This window comes from Dama dama, chromosome 18, assembly GCF_033118175.1.
Source record: "Dama dama isolate Ldn47 chromosome 18, ASM3311817v1, whole genome shotgun sequence".
Lineage (NCBI taxonomy): Eukaryota > Metazoa > Chordata > Mammalia > Artiodactyla > Cervidae > Dama > Dama dama.
The window spans coordinates 68,342,663-68,362,471 of record NC_083698.1 but is presented as its reverse complement, the minus strand read 5'-3'; the positions used below and the strand labels follow the sequence as shown (position 1 = coordinate 68,362,471).

The 19,809-nt window shown below is 42.5% G+C and overlaps 1 protein-coding gene across 5 annotated transcripts in view; it reads left to right on the top strand.

The window, feature by feature from the left end:
- NPY (neuropeptide Y) overlaps positions 1–11,220 on the top strand; it is a 150,746-nt gene extending 139,526 nt beyond the window's left edge. For all 5 annotated transcript variants that reach the window (XM_061166369.1, XM_061166372.1, XM_061166373.1 and 2 more), the window contains 5 exons: positions 3,487–3,545; positions 3,652–4,498; positions 5,443–5,630; positions 9,255–9,335; positions 11,093–11,220. In XM_061166369.1, coding sequence (XP_061022352.1) covers positions 5,443–5,630; positions 9,255–9,335; positions 11,093–11,117 — 294 coding nt within the window. In that variant the 5' untranslated portion in view covers positions 3,487–3,545; positions 3,652–4,498 and the 3' untranslated portion in view covers positions 11,118–11,220. The remainder of the gene's footprint in view (positions 1–3,486; positions 3,546–3,651; positions 4,499–5,442; positions 5,631–9,254; positions 9,336–11,092) is intronic.
- Positions 11,221–19,809: the final 8,589 nt, after the last annotated feature.

Sequence of the window (19,809 nt, the reverse complement as noted above, 5' to 3'; positions counted from 1 at the left end):
ATAACTAGATAATACATTCAAACTGTAGCTAGGGGCAATTAATAAGTTCAGGGTCATCTGAATTTATAGTAGGGGATCTAATCCAGCCTCGAGGACTAGGAAAATCTAAAGTGACATTTCAACATAAAACTAGAAGGATATGTAAGTGTTGGCCAGGTAAAGAGTTGAGAGAGAGAATGTCTCAGAGGAAGAATATAGCACTATTAAAACTCAAGTTGAAAGGTTATTTAAGGAGCAGAAAGAAAGCACATGGGCAGGAATATAGGGAATGAAGGAGAAAGTTAGGTTAGATAAACCTGCTACTGCTGCTAAGTTACTTCAGTCGTGTCCAACTCTGTGCAACCCCATCCCTGAGATTCTCCAGGCAAGAACACTGGAGTGGGTTGCCATTTCCTTCTCCAATGCATAAAAGTGAAAAGTGAAAGTGAAGTCGTTCAGTCATGTCTGACTCTTCGCGACCCCATGGACTGCAACCTACCGGGCTCCTCCGTCCATGGGATTTTCCAGGCAAGAGTACTGGAGTGGGGTGCCATTGCCTTCTCCGAAGCCTAGGAGGTACATAAGGCTCAAAATATATGAGCCCTGCATTTCAATTTAAGGATTCTGAAAATATTTTGGACTTCCTATGAAATTTAAGAATTAGGAATTTCAGAATTAGAAAATTAGAAATTTATGTTCATGGAAGCTCTGTTTTGGATAATCTATACTCATGGCTTGATCAAGATTTTCTGATTTGGACATTTAGCACTGGATTCCAGGTATGAGCCCTTAGCTGGAGGTAGAGATTTCAGACTGATAAACCATAGGAGTAGATGAGTTCACTTGTTTAGTGTGTGCAGAATGGAAGGGTTAAGGTAGGGCTCTAGTTACAGAAGGGAAGGTTAGCAGGGGGAGTGTGGCCAGTTCAGAGAAAAAGGAAGTGACCCAGAGGACAACAGTGAAGGCAACAGTCAAGAGAAGTTGGATAACTAGTAAAGGGCTTTGCAGCTTGCAATTTGGAGGTCTGACTGATAGCAGGTTCAGTAGCTAGATTCAGACAAATTTATATTGCCATGGTTTTATGACCAAACCAAAGTGAAGAAAAAGGGACAATGAGTATAAACATCTTTTTTTCCCCAAAGCCTCACTACGAAACTTCTACTTCTGGGTAAGAAAGAAAAAGAGGAAGATTTGCCCTCCTGTTTGAATATCTGAAACACCAGACAAAAATACATGAAACAATATTCAAATACATTGGACATCAGGCAGCAAAGGACAGTGATCTCTTAGAGATGGGAAACAGCTAAGGGGAGCTCTATGACTGTCGCAGCCCACTGCATGAAGAAATTATCCAGGTTGCAGTGTAGAGGGGGAAACTGAAACAGCTGAAGTTTATGAGTAGGGTGCCAGATAAGAGAGAGAACACTCAAAATCTTCAGAGTGTCCAGCTCAGATATATAATGAATTGCTGATCAGATCGTGCACATGAAGAAATCACCTGAGACCAGGAAAAGAACCCCTTAAAAGGATGAGAGGAAACAGTGTCCAGTGTCCACAATATAATCCTGTTCCAACAGTCAAGAGGGAAAAGCTTCACAATTCAGCAGACATCAGCTATTAATTAAAGTAAGAAGGTGCTTTCCTCAAAAGTGGGGAAAATTAAACCTAGACTAAAGCCAGCTCCGGGCCCATGTAAAAAAAAAAAACCTTAGATGCAATGGATCAAACTACTCCCAGTTTTTTAAACAATGTCCCAGAACAAGGCTCAAAAATAGTTTTAGGACTATAAAAACATCCAACAAAACAGCAAGGTAAAATTTACAATGCCTGACATCCTTTCCAAAATTATCAGGTAGACAAAAAAGGAAAATACAAGTCATAGCAAGGTAAAAATAAATCAGTCCAAAGTAGCACAGAAGTGACACCAATCAGAAATAGTAAACAAGTCATTATTAATGTATATCCAAGAAGCCAAAGAAAAGATTGGACATATTAAGACATGAAAGAAATAAAAAAAAGATCCAAATGGAAATTCTAGAGATAAAAGCTATATGGTCTTTGTAGTGATTACACATTGCAGAGGAAAATATTAGTCAACACACACAATGAGCAAAGCATACAAAAACAGACAGACCAACAGTGAACTGTGGGACAACATATACCTACGATGTAACCTAGCCATTCTATCCCAAGCATTTCCCTAAGAGAAATAAAAGCATATGTTGGTACAAAAGTTTGTAACAAATGTTTATAGAAACTTTGTTTGTAATAGTCCAAACTGGAAATAACCCAAAGTCCATTAGCAGTTGAATAGATTTTCTTAAGTTTAAATTATATCCATATAACAAAATTCTACTGAGCAATAAAAAATGAATTATTGATACATGCAACAACATAGGTGGATCTGAAAATAATGATGAAGAATGAAGGCAGGCAGACAAAAGATTACCGTGAGATTGCATTATGATACAGCTCCAGTAAACGCAAACAAATGTATAATGACAGGAAGCAGATCAATGGAGAAGGGAAACAGGGACAGGCAGGAGGTAGGAATTATAAAGGGACATGAGGAAACTTGATTGTAGTGATGACTTCACTGGAATATGAGTAAGAATATACCCAATGGAATATGCTAAATATGTGTAGCTTAGTGTTAGCCACTCAGTCATGTTTGACTCTTTGCAACTGCGTGGTCTGTAGCCCACCAGGCTCCTCTATCCTTGAAATTGTCCAGGCAAGAATATTGGAGTGGGTAGCCAATCGCTTCTCCAGGGGATCTTCCTAACCCAGGGATCAAACCCAGGTCTCGCCCATTGCAGGCAGATTCTTTACCATCTGAGCCACCAAGGAAGCCCCATTTGTAGCTTAGTATATCTCAATTGTATCTCAACAAAGCTGTTAAGAATAAGCATAAATAAATGATTTTGAAACAAAGGAAAGAAATGGTTCCGCAGCTAAAAGTGCCTCTCTTTTTATCAAGAATGGAATCAGAGTTAGAAAGTGTTTTGCTCTAACTTTAGCAAAGACTCTTTCACATAAGCATTCCTGAGCAGTCCCAAGAGCCTGGCCTTTGTGTTCCTGGCATATGTTTGTGTAATGTAGAAAGAGGAAGTCACCTAAGTGAAAAGGATGTTGGTCTTCAAAACCTCACACACACACACACACACACACACACACACACACACACACACACGGGATTGCTTGCTGCACAGTAATTGATATTTAATTCAATGTTGTTAAAACAGCATAAAAACATGTCAGTTTAACAGAATCACTTGGCATTTTAGCATGGAAATAACTTGTAACTTAGTGCTTTAATTCCTTAACATGCCATTTATTTAGGAAGATTCAGACTTTTAGAAGTATTCATTCAGGGAACTTTAAGACCTAATTCACTACATGAAATCCTGATCCTGTAAAAATAGTTTATGAATCTTTCATATTCATTCTGTAGGTTTAATGCGATGGGCAAATTAATGATTTTTTTTTTTTACCTGTTTCAATTAGAACCCACGTTCTTAATCAACGTTAATAAAACCTATTTGGCACTATTCAACGGCCAGCAGGTAAAAGAAAACTGCTGTTCATTTGACTACCCGGTCGATTTGGACCAAATTATTTCGTTCGCGCTTTAAGGAGTCTTTCTGAGCTTAAAACTCCGCTCTTTTTCAGCAGACGCAGAAAGTGTCCCGCCTCTAAGGAGTTCTCAGTCGCTACACACTGTCGGGTACTGACTGGACTCCCAGCGTTCGGGCGAGTTCTTGGAGAGGGCCGATCTCCACCAAAACCAAGCTGGGAAAAGGGACGAAGCCACAAAAGGTTTTGCTTAGCCCTGGAGGAGTGGAGCGTTGGGATCCTCTAGCTCGGGACTTCGGGCGGGCTTCTGGGAGCTGCTTTAGGCGCAGGAAAATCCCGGCACCAAGTTGTCTCCCCCGAAAGCGCTCAGAAGTCGTGTCCGCGCCCTAGCCACACGGATCCCAGAAAGCCTTCACCGCGTAGAGGATACGGGTACCCCAACCCTGGTGCCCAGCTGGTGGTAGTCCAGGTGACGGGCGACAGAGATAATCTGGGCTGCTCCTATCTCTGGCAGGACTAGACCGGGCGTGGAGAAAGGCAAGATTTGGCCGCCGCGGGAGGGCAGGAACTTGTGCTTTGGCGTGGTCCTGCGCGCTCGGAGCGCGCTGCTGCACTATCGTCCTACTAGCTTCCCTTTCCTGGGGCCTGGCTGGCTCTGGCAAATTGAGGTGTGGGTGGCTCCCGGAGCCGAGGCTAGCGCGGCAGTAGCTCCAGACCCCCTCCCTCATCCCCCGCCAACGGGGGCGGGAAGCTGTGGGGTGGGAGTAGCGGAGCGTGATTGCCTGAGGCCCCTCCTGCCGTGCGAGGGAGAGCCATAAAAACCCTGTTGCAACCTGCTCCGGACACCCCCTTCCGCCGGCTGTCACCCCTGGAAGAGACGCGCCAGACTACTGAGCCCTAGCCGCCGAGCCACGCCCGCCGCCCAGCCAGCCAGCCCGCCACCGTGAGTGCCAAGACCCGCTTACTTGGCGCGAGCCGAGGGAGAGGGGGTTCCTGTGAACTTGCCGGGGGCGCTGGGAGGGTCGCGCGCGGATCCCTAACCCCTACGCGCCGGGCTTTCAGGCGCCTCGACGCGCGCCAGCCCCTCTTGGCGGCTGAATTCCACCTGCCCCTTCCTGTCCCCTGTGATGGTACAGCTGCCCTCTCCCCGACTCTCCTGGCTGCGCCGGCCCTCTGGGTTACCTTATGTGGATAAGGAGGGAGAACACGAGCCCCATCCCAGGGCAGCTAGCAGTTTCCTCGAGGGTCGCGCCTGGAGGGAGGTTTCCTAAGCAGCGCTCCCCGGATGAGGAATCCCTGGAGCTTGGAAGACCCGCTCCCTACCGCTTCTTGGGATTTTCGGATCCAATCTGAGACCCACCGGCGAGGGAGCCGTTCTCTCCCCTCTCCCCGCCAGTTGCCACCCCGAAGTACTCTTTGCCATCACTGTGGAGCTCCTGCAGTGGGGCAGACCAAAACTGAAAAAAGAGAAACTTTTTCCCTCTAACAGGGCATTTGGGGAAGAGGGTAGGAAAGGGGTACGTTCTCAACGCAGGGAGAGGAACTTCTAATCTGTTTTTGAAGTGTTTTAAATTGGCGCCGGAGCCTCCCTAACTCAGCTCCTATCACCGCCGGGTCGTTGGCTCTGCTACTGGACCAAAGTTGCTCAGTTTTCGGGCGGAGCAGAGGGGCCGGGCCAGAGCAGCTCTTGACCTGAATTCCGCAGGATGGTCTCAACCACTCTCTGCTCTCTCTGCGTGACTGGGTCGAGCGGAGATTGAAGGTTGGGGGCGGGGGAGGGGGGGCGTCGTAGGAGCGGGATGGGCGCTGGCGCCAGAGGAGGAAGATGCAGAGCGTGGGTCCTCTGAATCCCCTAAGTCGCCTTCGCTGCACCTTCGGTGTCCGCAGATGCTGGGTAGCAAGCGACTGGGGTTGTCCGGACTGACCCTCGCCCTGTCCCTGCTCGTGTGCCTGGGCGCGCTGGCCGAGGCGTACCCCTCCAAGCCTGACAACCCCGGAGAGGACGCTCCGGCGGAGGACTTGGCCAGATACTACTCAGCGCTGCGACACTACATCAATCTCATCACCAGGCAGAGGTAGGTGGGTTGCGCGGGACTCGTGACTCCGGGAGCGCCCCACTTGCACACCCGGAGATCATGGGCATATCCCAGGGCCAGACAGCATCAGGCACATACTCAGCTCTCAGTAAATGTTTGCACAGGGAGCAACTGCCTCTGCCACTACTGTCACAAAATCCTGATCCCCAGACTCCGGTCCCCCAGTCTGGGTGGCTGGCTGGCCATTTCCTCACACCCATCCCCTTGTCTTTTTTGTTCTTAGAGCAGTTGGGGGACTGTTTGGAAACCTGGATAGGAAAGTACCCAGTGAAAGGGGTCAGGAGGGTGCTGGGGAGGTGGCTGTAGCTGAGAGGGCTGCAGGGTATCTAGAAAAATAACAGCACAAGCTAAGGAGGAAACAGCTGGGTCACCAAAGACATTGCCAGATTTTTCAACCTGCCCAGACTGAAGTGAAAAGACAAATAGAACTGTTTTCCCCCTACAGTGTTTTATTTCAGTCTGAACCCCTTACCTGAAAATCCTGCTCCTAATAAATAGAGATTTAGCATGAAAACATTAGTCTAAAATGCTGAGACTTTTCCCATTTCATAGCATTTTCAAAGAAAATGCCCACCTGGTGCTTTTTTAAGGAGAAACTTACAATGATCTGTTCACTTTAGGGTGAATCCAAGGATTACATGTAATTTGAGAAATTGTCATCTTTGTTCTGAACCCCTAGAAAGCTAAAATGAAAGGCCACCTTTCACTCTCAACATCAAATCTTAAGCAAAAAATCAAATCCAAACTATTTTAGAAGTAACATAGGATTTAAAATTTGTTTCCAAAATTAATTCATCTTAGTTTTGAATCATACAATTTTTTAATTACTGAGATCAAATGTCCTTAATAAGCTGAAAACAATGAGCTTTTTACAAAGTTTAGTGTTATTTAACATATTTATGTTTTTAAAGTATTGTTTTTTGTTTGTTATTTTACTATATTTCAAGGAATATTTGGAAAGAATTCAAAGTGGGAAAGAATTTGTATTTCTTAAAGAAAACTCTAAATTTGATGAAACTTTCTGTTTCATCAAAAAGCTTTTAAAGTACCAATTTATATATGAAGTTAGAAATATATGAAAGTACTAGAATTAAATAGCATTGGTTTATGATCCCTGAAGTCTGACAATTTTCATTAGTGAAAAGCAAGAATGTCATATCTTAATAGACCTTCAGAAAGTTAATTGCTTCATATTCTTGCTTATGCATCATAAAGACCAGAGAAAAAACTGTACAAATTGTTTTTTTCCCTAGGAAAGACGTTGTTAGTTATTTAGTCTGTTAATTATAGCATATAGTGGAACTTAGTTTTACAAAAATGATTGATATAAACCTTTACCATTGTGTAAAGCTTGGCATTTCAGAATGCTTTTCTAGGCATTACTTTGTTCAGTCTTTACCTCAAAGCTTTGAAGTGAGTATGATTATCTCCAGTTTACAGATCATGAAATTAAGGACATTTCATGAAAACTTTTTTTTGGAGTGGTTAAATTGGAGCCCCCCTCTTGATCTCGGATGTTGTCACTTCTATCAGCACTCAGAGTGATCTTCAACACCTTTGATGATGAGAAAATAAGGGAAAGGGTTAAGATTCAGGTTAGCAAGTGTTCCCGAAGCTGTTTCCTATCTCCTCTTCATATAAGTTCTTTCTTAGAAACACTCAGAGGTTCATAATCTGCACCCATCACCTCCATTCTATACTCTCATCATCTTCCCACCACACACATCCACTCATTTGCACATTTGCATTTTTTTTTGCACATTTGTATTTTTGAAAATTACGTTTATACACATACATTTTAATTTGGTATAAATGGTACTTTGATATTTTCTTTCCTCCCCTTTTCTACTCGGTTCATGCTCTTGCTTCCAAAGGTAGCATCATTTATTCTAGAGCATAGATCTACCACATTTTATTTTTACAGTCCTCTATATCAGTGGTTCTCAACTGGGGTTGACATTATGCTCCCCAAGACATTGGGCAATGTCTGGAGACACTTTCAGTTATCATAATGATGGGATGGGATGGGGTGGGGTGGGGTAGAGTGGGGTGGGGTGGGGTGGGGAGGGGTGGGGTGGCATGGGATGAGGAGGGGTGGGGTGGGGTGGGGTGGCATGGGATGAGGAGGGGTGGGGTGGGGTGGGGTGGCATGGGATGGGATGGCATGGGGGCTACTACTGGCATCTAGCGAGTAGGGACCAGGGATGCTGATGAACATCCTGCGGTGCCTAGGACAGCCCTTGACAATAAAGAATTATCCAGCTCAAAATGTGCACAGTGCCAAGACTGAGAAACCCAGCCCTGGACTAGAGTTTCTTCCTCCTGGTCTCATTATTATCATCTGGGGAACTTTTAGAATATACTGATGCTGAGCTGCACCCCTGAGGAGTTAAATCAGAATCTCCCAGAGGGTGGGACCTGGGCTTTTTCAAAATCCCCAAGGTGATTCTAGTGTGCAGCCTAGAGATGCTGTCTTTAAAGATAAAGAATTATCAAGAAGAAGGATAATCCAGAATTAATTAGAGATGGGAGAACAGTCATTGATGCTGCTCTGGATACCTACTACTTTCTGACTACAAATTCTGCTATTGCAGACTTAGGTTCTCTAATGGTAAATTGGAGAAAATATTCACCAGTTCTTTAATTCACTGCAGCATGATGAAAATAAATGAGTTAAGGTTGCCCAAGAGTTTTAGGATTAATAAAATCAACTGATGGACAGAATAAATACATATAAATTGCCGCCTACTGTCTGATATCACAACACCAGAAAATCTTTGAGGAAATCTCACAAATGATGGGGCGGGAGAGTTGGCTTTGCTTTTGTATCCCTTGAGTCCCTGCAAAGGAGCAATAATAGGAACTCTTTCCTCCAAATTTAGATTTAATTGTGCTTGATAGGCAGCCAGCATATACTCGCTATCAGCTTTGTTCTGCTGTTTTATCTGATATCTAATCAATCCACAGTAGACTATTTTTTTATTCGTGAAAAAAGCAGCTACTGATGTCCAATGCTTTTTTTGAGAAAGGGAAAAATAGTGTCTTCAAAAAATACAACTTGGTGTAGATTTCTCAGCTCCTTTAGCAGAGAGAGAGAGAGAGAGAAACAGACCAACAGACCAGGTCCTTACTCACCTGGAGCCAGCAGCGTATACTACCCTGGCAGGAAAACATAACCTTGAATTCATATATTGTTCTACCCATACCCTGCTATGGGAGAAAAGAGACCAAGAACATTTCTATGGACCAGTAGGTTTCCTTCATATTTTCAGGGCAGATTAAAATCGTGTCAGGAGAGAAGACTTTTAGCTTTTGGCACCCCGAATAAACATGGCAAATATAGGATTCAGAATCTGTAGCTGTGAGAATGGGTGCATTTCAGCAGCAGTAATGCGCATTTTTGTGTATCACTCTGTTGCTTTCAGAGCATTGTGACTTACAGTGGATATTCATCAAGATTCTAATTTTAAGCGGAGTTATGATTTTGTTGATGTTTTAAGTTTAATACCACAAATCTTTCTTTTCTAAAGGTGTTTATGATTTCTCCAAACTTGCCTTAAAGGACTCTTACTCCCCCCAACCATTCTTTTTTTTTTTTTCCAGATACGGGAAACGTTCTAGCCCCGAGACCCTGATTTCAGACCTCTTGATGAGAGAAAGCACGGGAAACGTACCCAGAACTAGGTATGAATAGACTTATGTGGGAACACTGTTGCAGAGCTCAAGGTGGTCAGGGAAAGGAAATCAGAGAGGGCTGCTAGAAGAAGGTGTTGGGATAGGATCCTCCAGACCAGGTAAGATTTGGACAGAAAGAATGATGGGGAACAGAGCATGGAGGACCTTTCTCTCCACATACTCATTTACAAATCTCTGAACTTGTGGGATAATATTTTCTGATTCAACTTAATTTGATGCTCCTTTGAAATTTTCAAATATAAATGACTTTTGTCTCAAAAATTACTCTATAGAAAATTTCTAACTGGCTTAGATTGGGGAAGCATAGGATATGCCCTAATATCTACATTGAAATAACCAACTGTCTGTCTTTGGCTGAGGTAATCTTTAGTTCTTATAGTCTACGTGGAGGATCTACACATCCTTGGAAAGTCCCTCCTGCCTTCACTCCAGTCACGCTGGTTTTACAAGAAGCTGTAGATAATTCAAGGGGTGCTCCTATTTACTTTTTGACTTATTTTAGTTCATCTGATGTCACATTGTAATGTATCACATTCAGTGAATGAACATTGAACAACGTATTTTTCTTAGGGCTTGCTTGGAAACTTGGGGCTTTCTTGGAGTGTGGAGCTGCCTTAGGACAGGTGCCCTCTAATACCTAGGTGTCAAACATTGGGCTGGGGTCATTCTAGATAAAGACTGCAAGTGAAAAGACGCCTGCTCTTCCTCCTTTTCCATAGAAGGCTCTCCTGTCCCAGGCCCGCTGTCCCTTCCCCCAGTAAGATGGCCTGTCTACCTTAAACCCAGAGCTCTACAACATCAAGAACCAAGCTCCCCAGAAGAGGTCGCTAGAACACATGTGACTGGCTTGTCACTCTTCATTGGGTTCTCCCTCTGTTCTCTTGTGAAATGGCCAGCCAGAGTGAAGGTGCAAGTCTAGAGTTGTCGGGTTTGTTTTCTCTGAAGGACACACAGTTTGAATTGGACTAAAACTCCAGTGCTCTTGTCCCTGGCGGCACTAGCACAGACTTGAACAGCAAATGCGAGGGAAGCAGGTAGAAAACTCACAAGGGTGGTTTTAAAATCCTAAGCAATACATGCTTTAATGTTTCATTGATAGGCATATGAAGTTTGTCACACTAATAAGTTTAGGATATGCTCTATCTACTCAGGATTAGAAATATAATTATCCAGACCGACCTACAGCCTTAATGCTGTTCTTTGATTGGTGGCCCAAAGTCACATGGCTGGTGCAAGAAATAGAGTTAATTGTACTCTGATTGACAGCTTCAGTCATGTACACTTAGAAAAAGACAAAACTTGACAGCCTTGAAATTGCCTGTGAATGCGATTTTATTTAAAAGGGTTCTTTATAGTCTATTAAACAGCATCTTACTACATAAAAAGCCTTGCAGAAAAACACAGGAAGCATATTCAGAGTTGAATAACAATAACTTTCTTTTTACAGTTTCGTGTGATTCCTGTAGTTTTGATCTTCAGAAATACTGTGGAGTTCTTTGGCTTCTTTGATAAATACAGAGCCTTTTAAACATTCCCTCTGAGATTTGCCTGAGACTCCCGTTAACATGAGTGAAGCTACTCAGCTGGGTCTCTGTACATTATGCCACTGTCTCCCACTCTGAATGCCAGCAGCCTTTTCAACAGTTTCTGATCATCTTTCAGTTCCGAGCTGGATGTCTCACTCTTGCAAGCCTCCCAGGGAGTTAGAAGCTTCTCTTACGTGCTTTGCTTTTTGTGTTTGACAGGCTGGAAGACCCTTCTATGTGGTGATGGGAAATGAAACTCGCTCTCCAGTCTCTGTCTCTTTTTCAACCCCCGTTTCATCCTGTAAAACTAGAGTCTGCCTGTCCTCCCAATGCATGCAGCCCCGTGCTCACCTCTGCGGGGTTTCCCTTTGTTGTCACTGTATGTATGTGTGTTTAAATAAAGTACTATGCATTCAAAAGTGTATGCTCCTCAATGCAAAATCTGCTGTTGCAATAGTGAGAGATATTTGAAGTTATTCATTAAATCACAGTCTCCCTCAAGTAGCAGATTCAAGGTTTGTTTCACCAATATTAAAGCAGAGGCTATGGAAGATATAAAGATATGATTTGTGATGACTAAGACTCAGCTGTGGGGCGCGTGTGTGTGAACAGCACACATATCTGAAACACTGGGCAGGGCAATGCTAATTTGGAAAATTTTGCTGAACTTTTCCCCCATTCACAGGGAATTCTTGTTAACCTTATTAGCCTATGCTGTCAGCAGAAAGGGTTGTCGTCTAATAGAACCTTCTGCAAAATGTCCTGAATCTCCTCTGTTGAGTATAGTAGTCACTAGGCACATGTGACTTTTGAGCACTTGAACGTATTAAGTGCAAACAAGGAACTGAGTTTTACATTTTAGTGTATCTTAAATAGCCATGTGTTTCCAGTGGCTACCATATCAGACAACTCAGATCTGCACATTTCCTTAGGCCACTACTCTTAGAATTTGAGTCATAAACAGAAACACACTGAGTAGGATAATTATCTTTTCACACAACATGGGGTATGTTAATTTAGCTACAGGTTATTAAACTTCCCCTCTCTTTCAGGTATTTATCTGCATAGGCTTAATGTTATTAGATTCCTATGTGTAATTTCTAAATCAAAGAAATGGGTCTCATTCTATATTTGTACTTTGAACTACACTCTAAAAAATATGCATAAATATTTCTATGTGATGTCTTAAAACTGCTTACCAAATCCCTGTAACACATCATGACTTAGGGAATTATATGGTATACAAGATATTCTGTGTTCATAAAGCATTCTAGTGTTTTTCCAGTGCCCTTATGAAAGGAATCAAAAAGGCCCCTCATCCCTCCCATCACGTGAGGACATAGCAGGACAAGGGTTGGCTATGAATCAGGAAGCAGGCTCTTACCAGACATCAAACCTGCTGGTGCCTTGATTTTGGGCTTCCCAACCTCCAGAACTGTGAGCAGCAAATCCATGGTGTTTTTAATCCACAAAGTATAGTAATTTGTGATAACAGCCCAAGTGAATTAAGACATTCCTAATAAACAAAAATTCACTTTAAGAAATATAATAATGGTAAACTTTAAATTTAAACTTTAATTGCAAAGCTACATTCGAAGAGATTCCATAGTAGTATTTTTGAAACATTTACAACCTGATAACCATTCTTGGAATGGGTTTAAAAGCAACATGTCACCCATCTATCAGGACAAATTAATCGTCTTCACTAGAGTTACAGAAAGAACAAATTCAACCTTCATTAATGAGATGCCTATGAGCAACATAGTCATTATGAAGTAAATGTATAAGAATTTATAAAGCTCTCCTCTGATCCTAGATTTATTTGACATTCTATGAGGTATAAATTGTGTATGCTTTTTGTAGATGCCACTGTGTTTTTATTTTGATCCTTTCAATGCTCATGACACATTCAAGTAGAGGATTATTCCACCCATTTTCACCAGTGAGGAAACTGAGGCCAAAGGAAAGCAAATGACTCTTCCCACCTCATTCAAGTTAGGGAGGTTTGATGGCATCTGCTCTGTTTACAAACTCAGGCCTGGCTGGTGATGTTTCATGGAAGAAGTCAGTCAAGACTAGGTCACATATAGTCTAATTACGAACATAATCATGACAGACTTAAATTAGAGAATAACAAATAAACCATGCAAAAGGCATTAGAAGAGGGAATGAGTGTGGGCAGAATTAGCTAGAAGAGACTTCACAGAAAATGTGAATGTTGAGCTGGGATTGAGTACATTCTGGGTAGGGTGACCACTTAAGCTCCACACAGAGGTGGGTCGGCTCACAGAGTGGCCAGGGTTGGATTGGAGAAAGTCTGAAAATGACCAAACTCATCCATCCATTCATTCATTCACACACTTACCATGTTCTGATCACCTAGAACCTATTGGACATTACACTGAACACTGGGGATACAAAGATCAATAACAGTTTCTCAGGGAATTTGTCATCTAATGAGGGACACAGGTAGTTATGGTGTATCACTGGAACTGCAGAGGTGGGCCTGGTAGAGTTTAGGGTGTTAGAGGCCTCTTTTCCACTCATCATGTTCCCTTTGCAGGTTCCTGACAGAAGAGCTATAGATTTAACAATCGATGGGCAAATGGAGAAAAAAGTAGCTGATGGGCAAGTATCCAGTGAGGTCAAAGCCAGGGCTGCCCTAGGCTAACTCAGGATGCCTCGCTGAGGTCTAAGCCTCCAGAGTTGCCCAGCCCCCACACCAAATCTCAGCTCCCTGGTGGGGAGTGCAGGAATAGTGAGGTCTGTGGCAGCCTCCCAAACACACTTACCTAAACAGACACACAGACAGGAAGGGCTAGCCTGCTGTGTCCAGCAGCAGATGGAGGAAGAGAAGGGACACTCATGAAACCATGTTACCTCCCAGTACAATGCCCCTGCCCATGGAGCAATGTGGTCTCAAGAATCAGTCAGAATAGCAACTTCCTTCCATGCAGATGCAGACAGCAAAAGAGAACAGAGGAGGAACGCCCAGAAGCCTCTACTAGCGGAGACAAAACTTGGGCTTTTCAAATTCAATACACTCAAAGCTGTAATTCCCTGTTTCAGGGACCGTGATATCTCCTCGCTCTCCAACAGGGAAGTGGGCATGAGCTGTTTCAGGAACTGTGCATGGACACCCATCCCAGGCTGGGAAGAGTGGAGGAGGAAGGTCAAACTTCCTGGAGTAACTGATGCTTGAGCAGAGGTTTGAAGGTGGAACACCAGTTGCCAGATGAAGAATGCGAGGTAGGAGGTAGAGGACCTGCAGGTATGAGAGAACAATACATATTTTGAGTAGGTTTAAATTATTCGTGTTTCCTGTACTTTGAAACTGACGGTGTGCTAGGCTCAGACCCCTGGGTTACTATTCTGAAAACAGAATCTCATGGAGGATGGAATCAAGCCCCATAGCCGCCCCAAACTCTTTTCCCCGAGGCATTCCTCCCCTCCAGCCCCATCTGTCCTTCCTATAGACTTGGCTCTGGGAGAAAACCAGCCCCTCTAATAATAATCTTCATTTAGCCAAATCAGGATTCAACTTCTCAGCCTGGGAATTCCTAATCATGATCTTATGGACAAACCTACAAGTTCAGAGAGTAAACATTTTAGAGTTGGTTCTACTCCCTAATTCAGGAGAGATACAACTCACTCTCTTTAGCTGTATTTTAAGGGCCTAAATACCTTCCAGCCTCTTCCCCCTGCCTAGATAAGGAACAGGACAGGGAAGCAGATAAAAAGAGATGGAAAAATCAGCATTTGTTTGGGACTTCCACATCATGATACAACGTTTCTTCGCACTAGGCAAAGAGGGCTATCCAGAGCTAGGTCCACACACAGCCTCCATATGCCCTACTGATGTCAGGAAAGCAAATAAGAGGGCAGATAATCATTCCTCTCTTTCTAATATACCTGCATTATGCTAGCAAGAGAGTTCCAGAAAAACATCTATTTCTGCTTTCTTGACTATGCCAAAGCCTTTGACTGTGTGGATCACAACAAATTGTGGAATATTCTTGGAGAGATGGGAATACCAGACCACCTGACCTGCCTCTTGAGACATCTACATGCAGGTCAGGAAGCAACAGTTAGAACTGGACATGGAACAACAGACTGGTTCCAAACAGGAAAAGGAAGGAGTACGTCAAGGCTGTATATTGTCATCCTGCTTATTTAACTTATATGCAGAGTACATCATGAGAAACACTGGGCTGCATGAAGCACAAGCTGGAATCAAGATTGCTGGGAGAAACATCAATAACCTCAGATGTGCAGATGACCACCCTTATGGCAGAAACTGAAGAAGAACTAAAGAGCCTCTTGATGAAAGTGAAGGAGGAGACTGGAAAAGTTGGCTTAAAGCTCAACATTCAGAGAACTAAGATCATGGCATCCAGTCCCATCACATCATGGCAAATAGATGGGGAAACAGTGGAAACAGTGGCAGACTTTATTTTGGGGGGCTCCAAAATCACTGCAGATGGTGGCTACAGCCATGAAATTAAAAGATGCTTGCTCTTTGGAAGGAAAGTTATGACCAACCTAGACAGCATATTACAAAGCAGAGACATTACTTTGCCAACAAAAGGTCCATCTAGTCAAGGCTATGGTTTTTCCAGTAGTCATGTATGGATGTGAGAATTGGACCATAAAGAAAGCTGAGCGCCAAAGAATGATGTTTTTGAACTGTGGTGTTGGAGAAAACTCTTAAGAGTCCCTTGGACTGCAAGGAGATCCAACCAGTCCATCCTAAAGGAAATCAGTCCTGGGTGTTCATTGAAAGGACTGATGTTGAAGCTGAAACTCCGATATTTTGGCCACCTGATGCGAAGATCTGGCTCATTTGAAAATACCCTGATACTGGGAAAGATTGACGGCAGGAGGAGAAGGGGATGACAGAGGATGAGATGGTTGGATGTCATCACTGACTCAATGGAGATGAGTTTGAGTAGACTTTGGGAGTTGGTGATGGACAGGGAGGCCTGGTATGCTACAGTCCATGGGGTCACAGAGTCAGACACGACTGAGCAACTGAACTGAACTAATACTTAGATGGTTACTTAATACTGTGTGTGCAACAGAAAGTGGTTTTTTTTTTCCTTCTATGTAGAACATTGAAATCAGTTACAATGTCATCAGAATTCAACAAATACTTTTGCCATCATCATAAAAGAAAACAGCCTTTCAAATGAGGTGTTTCAGTGAAATATTATTTTATTGTATTTTGTCAGTAGGAGGATTATGATATTGTCACAACTAAATTATTGCCTTTTTTTCTATTAGTAAAATTAGCACAGTGTGATTTCACACAGAATCTTTTTCTCTCTTTAAAATTGGAGTGGAATAACATATAATTAATCATATGTCATCCAGGCTTATTTTTTTTAATGTTCTAGTAAGAGTTATCAATTTAAACTTGTTCTGATGCTGCGGGATTGAGACGCTTGCAATCATGGGAACAGGGTGATGATGTGAATGGTACCTGCTCTGTTGCCTACCACACAGTAGGTATGCAGTGAGGGCCAGTGCAGCCTGCAGTGGATTGGGATGACTAGGAGTGATCCCGGAGGAGCCAGAAGCAAGGTGATGTTTGATGAACAAACTCAAAGGATTTTTTTCATCATTCTCCTGACCCAGGGATCCAACCCAAGTCTTCTTCATTGAAGGCAGATTCTTTACCATCTCAGCCACCAGGGACTAGGTACTGTTTATGCAGGGCCTTGACAAAAGTAGAAGAGTTTTTGTAACAACATCTTCCTGGTGCTCTCAGAGTTATTGGTTAACAGACTGTAGTTTCTATGATCTTAGAAGTTCTAGTCACATTAAGTTATCTTTAGTATCAAGTTTAAAAAGAACCTTTTTTATTCTTGAATATTGTGATCCTGGAATTCCCTGAAACACCATTGCATGCATGCATGCATGCTAAGGCACCTTATTCGTGTACAACTCTTTGTGGCCCTATGGACTGCAGCCTGCCAGGCTTCTCTGTCCATGGAATTCTCCAGGCAGGAATACTGGAGTGGATTGCCATGCCCACTTCCTGACCCAAGGATTGAACCTACGTCTCCTGGATTGGCAGGTGGATTCTTTACCACTAGTGCCACTTGGGAAGCCCATGGAATACATTTAGGTCACTGATATTAATAATTTTTCCCTGGCTTTGAGTTTAATGATAATTTTGGGGTTCTCACAAAATCTCTAACACTTACATTGCTAGTGTATTGACATATTACAAGTATGTCATGTTGGCATAGTATACTTCTTACTAATGTATTGATTTTATTTGGGGGAAGTCTAGTTTGTTCTTAGGCCAATTATTTTGATATTAAAATTTGTTAAGGATTTGAGCCTTGAAAAAAGCTATTTTATATACAAGACACAGATTCCTCTAATTCTCAATCTAGTCCTAATTTCAGTATTCTTCGTTTTCCCAGAAGTTAATTGAGTTTGAAACTTTATTTGTTCAGTGTATTTATTTGAAATCTGATTTGACTCATTAATTTGGCTGCTATACTAAGATGTTATGAGGCAATTTAAAGTTAAAATGAGAAACTTTGAGTAGAATATAAAAGCCACATTTTTCCCTTCCATCTCACTCAATGTGTGTTTACTTGCTCAGTCATGCCCAACTCTTTGCAACCCCATGGACTGCAGTCCACCAGTCTCCTCTATCTGTGGGATTTTCCAGGCAAGGATACTGAAGTGGGTTGCCATTTCCCTCTCCGGGGGATCTTCCGAACCCAGGGATTGAACCCGGGTTTCCTTACCTTTTGGATATTATGTTATTTGGGTATTATCCACTAGAACGTGTGTGCATGCTCAGTTGCTCAGCCATGTCTAACTCTTTTTGACCCCATGGACTGTAGCCTGCAAGGCTCCTCTGTTCATGGAAATTTCCAGGCAAGAATACTGGAATGGGTTGCCATTTCCTCCTCCAGGGAATCATCCCGACCTAGGGATCAAACCCACATCTCCTGTGTCTCCTGCATTGGCAGATAGATTCTTTACCACTGAGCCACCTGAGAAGCCCACTAGAGAGAACAGCATTGTTCCAATGATTTTTCAATTAATGTTTGTCAAGAGTAATTTGCATTTTATTTATTCTGATTTCTCTATCTTTTCTATCACAGGCAGGTCTTTTCAAATCATAGCGAACTGCTAAGTCAACCAGTCTGTGAATTTCAATGCAAGAATAAGCGGTGTTGACAGAACAAATTTAATGTAGTCATTCCTCCTAATAGACTGAATTATTGACCAAGTTATAGTGGAGGTAGCTGATCTCTGATGAGTTCCTAGAGTCCCAAGGTTGTTATCAATTCCTGAGACATTTATTGAATAATCTGTCTGTGACAGGTACTCTGCAAGGTTCTGAGAGTCATATAAAGATGAGTGAGACAGTTTCTCTGCTCTTAAAGACCTGGCAATTTATGGAGACAGACACATGCTTGAGTGACTGCACTATAAGGCAGATCATGATTGAGATTTAAATAGAAACATAAAGTAATTGCAATGATAGAACAGGGGAGGCTGAAAGCGCTTCCTTTCTCTACTGTGTGTAGGGAGAGGGGGCTGTTATTTGAAGTGGACCTTGGTGAATGGCAGCTGTTCAATAGGTTACTCTTCACTACTGCTAACCTCAGGGTTATTATTAACTATGTTATGGTCTTAGAAAAAAGGTTGTGTAGGTGCCCAAGCAAGCTTTCCTGAGATAAATGTCGAGATATCTTGGGATGTGGTGATTGGCCATCCATCTTGGAGTCAGCATTGATTATATAAATTGGTATAAATGGGAGGTGGCATGAGAGAATAAACACCATGGAGGGGATAGGATGGTGTCTGATGTTCTCTTAATGGTTGAACCTCCACCCTGAAAATCAGGGATTCATTTGGGCAACAATGAGTACACAAAGCTAAAAGTGCCATATTTTTGAAAGAAATGATATTTTGGCAGAGGAGTGGCCACACTGGGATCTAAGTGACAAAGTTTAACAGAGAGAAGATTATTTCTCTTTTCCCAGACTCAGACCCCAGAGTAACAACACCCACAGCTCAGTCGACTGTCAGACATCAAGTGCTGAGCCCAGAAATACAACAGGAGAAACTCTATCACTTGACAGAACAGGCTTCTCATGAAGGGTTCCTGCAGTTGTGGCTGATGCTTGGCAGATCAGTTTTGGGGTCTTTGACTTGTAGGGTCATCAATCATTCTGGTCATTTAAATAGTTAAGAACACAAAAGTGAATCAAAGTCTGAAGAATGAGTCACTATGAAAAAATAGAAAAAATTCAAAATAATGAAACAGAAATTCTAAAAATAATAATTTAACACTACAGTCATTAAAAGAAAAGCTCAAAGGATGGGCTAAACAGCAGATTAGACTTGCTGAAGGGAAAGTTAGAGGCAACAGAACATATTTGAAGAAATTGTTCAGAATATGCAGCATAGATAAATAAATAAATAATAAAGTCATTCATGACTTTTCAAGGCTTGGCACTGAAAATCCTTCATTCCTAGAAAACCCTTCAGCTCCAGGGAAGGCAAGGCAGCTAGCTGGTCACCCCCCACCCCCACCCCAGGGAACAAAGACTGTGATCTCGTTTTGAGGGAAACTACGCTCTGAGTGCTCTACTACGTATAAGTGAGCCTCTCAACCTGCCATCTGTGTTCACACACCTGAACACAAATGCTCAACTGCACACTATTTTCCTAATTGACTTTACAGTACACTATTCTCTCTAGATCATTATAAAATGTGATTTCAAAATATTCCCATGAGAGAAAAGAGCATCATCTGTGAAGATATTAAGAATGTTTTATAATTTCTAGACTAGCCACTTCCTTATTCTGACATTGGTTCTGTGAATGCATAAATGTTTAATTTCATGGATAATTAACTAGAAGAAAAATTATTTCAACTTGAAATCTTAAATGGCTAT